This window comes from Rhinolophus sinicus, chromosome 3 (assembly GCF_057876585.1).
Source record: "Rhinolophus sinicus isolate RSI-liver-muscle chromosome 3, RSI-T2T, whole genome shotgun sequence".
NCBI lineage: Eukaryota > Metazoa > Chordata > Mammalia > Chiroptera > Rhinolophidae > Rhinolophus > Rhinolophus sinicus.
This window is the reverse complement of record NC_142503.1, coordinates 103998412-104006922: the sequence shown is the minus strand read 5'-3', so window position 1 is coordinate 104006922 and position 8511 is coordinate 103998412. Positions and strand designations below refer to the sequence as shown.

The following is an 8511-nucleotide window of genomic DNA, read 5'->3' as shown; positions in this document are numbered from 1 at the left end:
TGGTTACAGCTGACGGCCAACTAGCCACAACTGATGGCCATCTACTACCTGAGCCAGCACCTTTCCACATGAGGCCGAGAGTCTGGAAACTGCACTCCTGGCTCTGTCCCCACAAGAGGGAACCAGAAAAGGGTGGATGTTGCATGAAGGACTGTGGCTGACGGACGGGTTCATGAGCCTGTTGAGATACACCTGGGGCCTTCCACTTGGAGCTCGGGGAAGAGCATGAATCCTGGGCTACTGATGTGTGTGTGTACAGATGTGTGTACAGATAGCAGTAAATCACGATCATATATATATATATATATATATTTTTTACTTTTTAAAATTAAATTTATTGGGGTGACAATGGTTGGTAAAATTACATAGGTTTCAAGCATACATTTCTATAATATATCATCTTTATATCACATTGTGTGCTCACCACCTCATCACTTTTTTTATTTGCTATTAAGGAACTGTGTCTTATTCTTCTTTATGTCCCAGGAACTAACACAAAGTCTGATACACAACAATGGCTGATGAAACACTTGTGGATTTATTTAATAAAGGAGTTGGGAGGAGTCAGAGGAAGGAGGCTGGGGAGCCTCACACATACAGGCACATGCTTAAAATGTAATGATCTCTTCCTGATCTGACCAGACCTGGAATATGAAACAGAAATGCGCTCGGCGCCTTGGGCTCTGGGCCCCTTTGGATTCTGCTAGCATGTGTGAGGAGGTGCTGAGACAAATTCCGTGGCAGTTAGAAGGTGAACTGGCTGCTGAGATGGAGAGGAGGGACCAATTAGTTTTGACCTTCTACAGTCCTGAGGTCCCCAAACTTAAGGGGAACCGGAAATACCAAAGGGTGAGGAGGTACCTAATTGCAGGTCAGATGGGAGGAAGAGGTCAGATGCAACACAAAATACTTAAAAATAAGTGACTGAAAGGCAGGCCCAGACAGCATGTCATAAGGATAGAGAAAAGATCACCCTTTTGTGTTTTGTAGAAGGGGTCGGGATAGATATCCACAAATCAAAGCCACATGGGGACTCTCCAGGTAGAGAAGAGTAGGCGACCCTGGGGGTAGGGGTATGTTTGTGGGTAGGCAATGTTTCCCTCATCCTTGTAGCCTACCCTCCCCACCAACAAACATCCGAGTGCCTCGATGCCACCCCAGAGGCGGCAGCAGCGTGTGGATCAGACACACACCTACATCCGAATGCTCTGTGGCAGCCTGTGTGGTTTCAGCCTCCTAATGCTGATCTGCGTGTCCCCACTGAACTGGGTGCAGTTCCTGGTGATCAAGGATGGCTTTGAACTCTACGCAGGACTCTGGATCTCCTGCAACCATGAGCTGTGCTGGAGCCACACACCCAAGCCACCCTGTGAGTGCCACTAAAATGCCGCAGGCCCCACAGTTCCAGAGCTTTCTGCCACACTGGTCTTCATCTTTCTTCCTCCAAGATCTTTGGCCTTCATGTCTCCAAGTCCAGGATGGATCTCGGCCAGATTGTAAATATAGCCATTCTTTTCTTTGGTGTCCTTTCTCCCTCGTACTCCAGGTTGTTTCCTCTCCCAATTATGAGTTGATACCCTCTCTACTCTCTGGGAAGAACTCTTTTGTCATTTACAAGCGGTTATGTGATTGGTGTTCTAATGCAGAAACGGAAAAGAAATGATTGATCATAGCTGGGAGATAAAGCAAAGCATCTCAACCTCCATCAGATTTAACTTTCAAGGTCTATTTGTTGGTCTGCTAACAGTAGGAGAGAGCTTAAATGCATGTCAGATCTGTAGTTTAACAAATGCCAGATATTTAGAGTAAGTTATTAATGTCAATGTTATGTGAATTTAAGAAAACTGAAAATGCAACACAAAATACTTAAAAATAAGCTTCTAGGCTAGAAGATACCATATGTATGAGTTTTTCAATCAGAACCAAGACTTAGAGGAAAGACATAGCTAAACTAAAAACTTTCCTTCTCACCCGCAAGAGATAACATTTACACAAAGAAACAGGTATTGTGAAAGAAAAGCATTTATTTCTCCTTGTCAGAGACGGAGGTGCCCCAGATGCTGGGGGTGTGGGGACACCTGGGCCCAACACTGAGGTGGAGCATCGTTATTTGGCCATGGGCCGGGGCATTTGGAGCTAAGGGGCAGGAAGGTACCGCAAGATCGTGGGTAGAAACTGAAGTCAAAGGCAGGCAGACAAGTCAACTGCATTTTCAACTAAGAAAAACTAGGAAAAATACTTGCAACAAATATGAAACATAAAAGATTAATGACCTTGATATATAAAATGTATTCAAATTGTTAGAAAAAGATAAATACCCAAATAAACAAATTCTTTGTAAACAGACAATTCACAAAAGAGAAACGACAAATGTCTAATGAACATAGGAAAAACAATTTTAACCTCAATCAGTCATTAAAGAAAGGCAAATTAAATGACAATGAGAAAGAATTTTTCAACCATGACATTAACAGATTTTTAAATGGTGATATACAATGCTGCACACTTCCATGCACGCTGAGGACAACGTACACAGGTATAAGCCGAGCAATATGTGTAAGTGGATCCAGAGATTTACACTCACTAATTCCATTTCTAGAGAAATGAGGTAAAAGACATTGGCATCAAGTTCAGCTGTCATTATATTTATGTAAACTCTATTCCTGGGCTTAAACTCAGGACTTGAGATTATTTAAATCTTTGAGTCAGAATCTTGAAATTTTGTCACTTAAAATAGCAAATAGTTTATTTTTTTTGGAGCCTTGAATTCACCTATGAGGCCAACTGTTAATGGTTTAGAGAGAGTCAATTATGTGAGTCCCCTACGTACACACATATAAATTAAGTACCCACCCGATTTCCAACATTAACTAGTGCTAATTCCAGGTCCGATAATCAGTGTGTAATACAGATCTCATAAGGAATTCCCAAAATGGAATCGATAAGTGCAGGCTTTATCAGCCTGTGACAATAATACGTTGTTATTGCCCAAATTCAAGAACTTTAAACTTGTATCTACTGGATTGCAAGAATTTGGGCCTTGTTCGTATGCCATCCGCAGTCGTTTCTGAGAGTTTCACAGGGGCTATCTCTGGTGGTCTCAGGAATGTGTGTGCTCAGATTCTTGGGCCCTGGACCCACTCTAGACCACTGTGCCTTGCCTCTGACTTCACCTTGTTCTAGATGACCGAAGCCTCTCTGCTGTAGCTGTTGATGACAGAACAAGGAAGAGGCGGGAAGTAGAGGACACCATCCTTCACGTGTTTTACTAGGTCTCAAGTGTGGAGCGGACCTTTCTGTTAATTCCCTCATAGCATAAGTGAGATTGCAATGTAGTGTAAAGGAATGTGTTCCCATGGGCAGTAACTTGATCTGTTTTGTAGAGGGTGGGAGAGAAAGGGTTGGTCTTTTATTCCAGACACTGGGCACTCCAGAGCCAGGGCCCCGGGAACCACCATGCATTAAACATCACCAAGTTGTGGGAAGTGCTTTATTCTGGCGCTCCAACTGGGTCACCAGTGAACCCGACTACTGAGCGGATGTCACTGCCTCCCCTCCAGGGTGCTACATCTCCATCCGGGATCTTTTCCATTCTCAAGCCAAGTCCTGCGTGCGCGTCCCCTGAGTGTGGGGACATTCTGCTTTGTCCTTGTGTGCCTGGAGTGAAGGCACCATGGCAGCAGCGTGGGGGTTTAGACTTGGCTGAATAAGTGGCTGATTCCCCAGCTTGCCTCCAGCAGTACTACCTTCATCCTCAAAACCGATCTCCACCCTCACGCCCACGCACCCAGTCCAGCTCCTTCACAGTGAAAAGGCCGAGATCCGCGCGGAGCACTGCCTCCTACCCGGACTGCGATTTCTGCTGGAGGACCCAGGGTGCGTTGAGGGAGCCCCACCACCACGTTTCTTTGGAACAGCGAGCACCGCGCGCTGGCTTCTCTCCTCTCATGGCTTCTTTCTTCTCATGTCATCTCGGCTTCCCCGCTGCTTCCTTCCAGGGCCGTCGACAGCTAGAAAGGAGGAGGGCATCTAGTGTGAACTGAGCCCCCCTCACTTCCCAAAACCTCCCAGGCAAAGTTTTACTTTCATAGCAGTAGGGGACCCTGCCCATCAGTGACAAACGGCCAAATGGTGCGAGTTCTCAACTGGCTGAGAAGCACTACTGTCCTCTGGTTGGGTAGTGTCCCTCCCAGGCCCGGTAAGTGACCTCTTACCTGACGGCTGTGGAGTGCAGAATCACTGAATGCAAAGGTCCTGAGAATGCCAGCAAGGGTCTTGCCACGTTTTTCGAATGATTCGGAGTTCTTTCTCTTCCAGTTGAGAGGGACGACCCCTGTCTTGCCAGGGTGTCAGCTTCATCACCTTCAGTAACCTGGGAGGCTTGCCTTGCTATTCCTGCAGCCTAAGTCACAGCGTATCATTAAGGGAAGCTTCAGAAATATTTGGATACAGGTGAAATAGGTTTTTCTTTTTGTTTTACAGGAGATTCAGCAGCTTTGGGACCTTTGTTTTGTTAAATGAATTTTTAAAAACTATGAAGGTAACCAAATGCAGCTGTTTTAGATTTTGACGCTAAGTGTTTAGTTGGGCAATTTGTTGTGCATGGTTATGACTAGTAGACTTGATTCCTTTGAAAACTTAGACAGTTCTATGCATGAATGTTTAGCTGTTTATTTGGAGTAGTGAGTGATCTTGTTTATGTAGTTGTCAGGAGATGAGGCACTAAGACAGAAAAGAAAAGGTATGAAGAACATGAGGGCACAGTCTCCCCCTCAGGGTAGAAGAAAGATCGGACTGTAACATACCTGACATAGGAGTTGGAGTGGCTATCTTAGACAATTCAGTTTTGTGTTTTAAATATCAGAACCAATTTGAACTAGTGTCAGCTAAAGAGTAAATGTATTTATAAAGATTCAGGAGAATCTCACAGACTCCCAAAGGCAGGAAGTTTGCTGGACCTTTGAGGATTCCAGAGGAGATTGGAAACAAGCCCACCTCACTCAGTGTCTCTAGGTTTGCTTTGTCACTCATCTTTGTTTCAGCTTTGTCTTATCGCTACAGCTCAGTTTTCCCTGCTTATTAGTGTATAACTGCCCCAAAAGTGATATCCCAGTCTAGTTTTATATCTTCTTGATTCAAGCAAGCAAAAGAGGAAATTAACATGAATCAGTTCCAAATCCAAATTTCCAACCATAAGAATCAGATTGGTCCAGCATGAGTCAGGTCCCCTTCCTTGGTCCAATCAGCCAGAGTCCAGAGCCTAGACAAGGGCTGCTAGGGCCCGAGGGGGATTGTGGGCTGAGATGCCTATGACACTGAGCTTCACACAGCTCAATTTGGGCTGGTGGTTCTCACTAGCTACATATACTGCCAATTCTGAATGACTCAGTTTTCATAAAATGTGCTGCTCTTGGGTTATTATGTTTCAATGTGGCTAACTTGCAGAACAACTCACCTCTGTGAGTCGGGGTGTGGTTTCATGGACATCACCGTTATTGATGGTAAGTTCTAGAGAACAAAATAAAACTTTAGAGGCAGATCTTCTGCTGGGATAACATTGGTACATAATTTTGTCTGTCTGTATTACTTGGAAGCGGGATTGGGATTCTTAGGTGCACAAATGCTTAGAGAACTTTCAGTGGTGGAGATGAGCTGGCCCCTGCTACATTGAGACAGGAAAGAAGCTAGATAAGGAGGCACCCTTCCAAGGATGCTGAAGAAATTGCTGAGTCTGTGGTAGCTCAGAAAAGCCATATCAACTTGCAATGACAAGTTAACCTCTCTATTTCTTAAAACATTGCTGTGAGCTCAGGAAGGATTTGTTCCATGTTAGGGGTGTGGTAGCAAAAAGTAAGGTTTAGCACGGCCCCACTTCTCTCTTACCAACATCCAGAGCCAAAGAGAGCAGAGATTGGGAGCCAAGAGATGAGGGAAGAAGGAGTATATGGCACTTGGGCAAGGGCTTTGGAGCAAACGAATTTTAGCAGACCTCTCCTTGAACAATTGTGAGATAGGACATAGAGGGAATTTCAGGAAAAGAAAGGGAGATACTTTTGGGGTGTTAAATCCCTGAAATCCAGTAAATCGAGGGCTTGGAATCATTATAATATAGGAGTTAAAATAAATGTGACTTCATTTTGTAGTCACAGGCTGACAAAGGCCTACACGTGCCAGATACGTTTGAAAGAGAAAAGAACAGAAAGAAACTCCAAGTCCAGCAATGGTTTAATTATTAAGCAAAACGTGTTAACATACTGTATTGTACCCATTAAAAATGATGTTTACAGTGTGTGATCTGGGAAACATCTTACTATATAATCTTAGAAAAAAATCACATGGTATTGAGTATCATATCTACTGTGCACAGAAAATAGGAGAATTCTAGAAAGAAATAAAATGTTAACAGTGGTTGCCTCTGGGTAGTGGGATTGTGGCTGATTTTCTTCTTGATTTTTGATGCTTTTGTCATCTTTCCAATGCTTATATATTGAGCATGTATTACTTATTAAAATTGGGATTAGGAACAAGAAAAAATTTGAATCTGTGTTGTGATGTTAGAGTCATACCTCTTACAAGCTACTTTACATTGACGTTAACATGTTAACTACCCAGAACTAGGTGTATATTATTTTTGGTTTTACAGTAAAGGCTGTGCCTTCATAGTAAAGAAATCCCAAGTATCAGTGAAGAGCTGAGAAAGACAATCCTTAGTTGTGCTGTGGATGCAACATAACAAGTTCAGCTTCATCCTCCTTAGTCTTCACTGCCTTCTCGGAGACTCTATCTGTTGTCTTGAGAGAGGTTGCCTGCTGGACTAACCAAGCCTTTCCTTTCTCCTTCTCCTTGGCAGATTATCTCCAGTATTCCAGGGCCTTCTACCTCATCTCTGTCCTCACCACACTCATCAGCCTTGGCTGGCTCCTCAGCGCTTGCCTGCCCAGAAGAGGAAGCATGACCACCAACTTGGATCTGAAGGTCTCCATGCTCAGCTTCTTCTCAGGTATAAACATAGACAGGCAGGGTGATGCCAGGGAAAAATTGTCAAGGGAACAAAGCTTCTCTGTGGCATTTTCATCCTAATTTTTCTTTTGGGTCCCTTTTCTCTTCTTTAGTATCACATCAAGCTGCCAGTTACCTGCCCTGTCTTATTATATAAAACACACTTTAGGTAACTTATACCAGGGGAGAGGTGAAAACCCCTTTCTCTCTCCCCTCTTGGTCAATCCCCACATTTTGATCCTGCCATACATATGGCATCTGGAAAAAGAAGAGTTGGGGGTGGTAGTCAAAGCAGACTGAAGACACTGATGGGTTGTGACATCTTTTCTTCTGGTCCTAGCCATCTGCTTGCTCCTCTGCCTCATCCTATTTCTGGCACAGGTTCACGGGCATGCCAGGGATGCTATGGAGTCAGCTCTCCTATGGGCCTATCATATTAATTGGTGGAGTGACTTCTTATACATGTTTTCTGGTGAGTCAGTCCCCCGCCTTATGCTAGAAGGATCGGAGGGGAAATCACTTCTTGAAAGGGAGGTAGAATCTAGGAGAAATAGAAACACTGACTGTTCCTATATAGAACATTTATACATCAAGAGGAAGTATGGTATGTCACTGACGACCGGGAATTAGTAATCTGTTCCACTACTAAGTGAGCCATAGACAACTTGAGTGATTCGCCTAAGACCATACAGAAAGTAGTGGAGCTCTGACTTGAATCCAGGAAGTTCAAGCTTTGTCCTAACCATGTGAGAAATACTATAATGGAGTGGGAACATGGGAGGGTAAGGAACCCTGCTGCGGAGAGAAGGGTTGGCGTCACTGAAAAGAGGCCTTTTGAACTGAGTATGTAAAGGATGAGTAAGAATTTTAAAAGCCAAAGACCATGTGTCCATTGAAATAAACGTGAAATTCTTCTCTTCCCTTAGGGATCATCTCCTTTGTCAACTACATAACTTTCAGATCTCTTCCCCTTGATCAAAATGTCACTGTGATTCCCACAGAGCGGTCAAGGCTAGGGATTGGTCCAGTGACTACAGTTTCACCTGCTGAAGATGAAGGATCAAGGCCTGAGATGGAATATGCAAGTGACAGAGAGGAGAATCTACCAAATGCAGACCTACCAGATGCAGACCTACCAGATGCAGAAATGTGATGGTGATAGGAAAACTCAACTATTGCTTGCCTTAACAACGGGGGAGAAGCTAACTGAGTTGGGAATGATTGTGCAGATTCTAAAAAAAACACTCTCCTAATATCATGTCCATATTACTGAAGGAGACAGCATTAAAGCTGATGAAATGTCCTTTGTGTGTGTTGGATCCAAAATATGTATAATAGTCATAAAAAAAAAGTAATGAAAACTCAGTGAAGAAAAAAATCTATAAGAAAACATCAGTATTTAGGGTCATGAATGAAAGAAACTAGCAATAGATGCGGTGTGTTGATCCAAGATCTTTTTGGGCAACAGGGATCTCATGGTCATGGAGAAAAATGCCACCTAATTCTGTCTGA

The 8511-nt window shown here is 43.7% G+C and overlaps 1 protein-coding gene across 1 annotated transcript; it reads left to right on the top strand.

The window, feature by feature from the left end:
• The first annotated feature begins 342 nt into the window (after positions 1-342).
• On the top strand, positions 343-8283 carry TMEM202 (transmembrane protein 202). Its single transcript, XM_019735937.3, has 5 exons — positions 343-849; positions 1114-1369; positions 6851-7000; positions 7340-7471; positions 7926-8283. The coding sequence occupies exons 1-5, from the start codon at positions 652-654 to the stop codon at positions 8150-8152; spliced, it is 963 nt and encodes a 320-aa protein (XP_019591496.2). The 5' UTR covers positions 343-651; the 3' UTR covers positions 8153-8283.
• The last annotated feature ends 228 nt before the right edge of the window (positions 8284-8511 follow it).

Coding starts and splice junctions, on each gene's coding strand:
- TMEM202 (XM_019735937.3), top strand. CDS start 652: ATGAAACAGAAATGCGCTCGGCGCCTTGGGCTCTGGGCCCCTTTGGAT. Junction 850..1,113: donor GGAACCGGAAATACCAAAGG/GTGAGGAGGTAC, acceptor TCATCCTTGTAG/CCTACCCTCCCCACCAACAA. Junction 7,472..7,925: donor CTTCTTATACATGTTTTCTG/GTGAGTCAGTCC, acceptor CTCTTCCCTTAG/GGATCATCTCCTTTGTCAAC.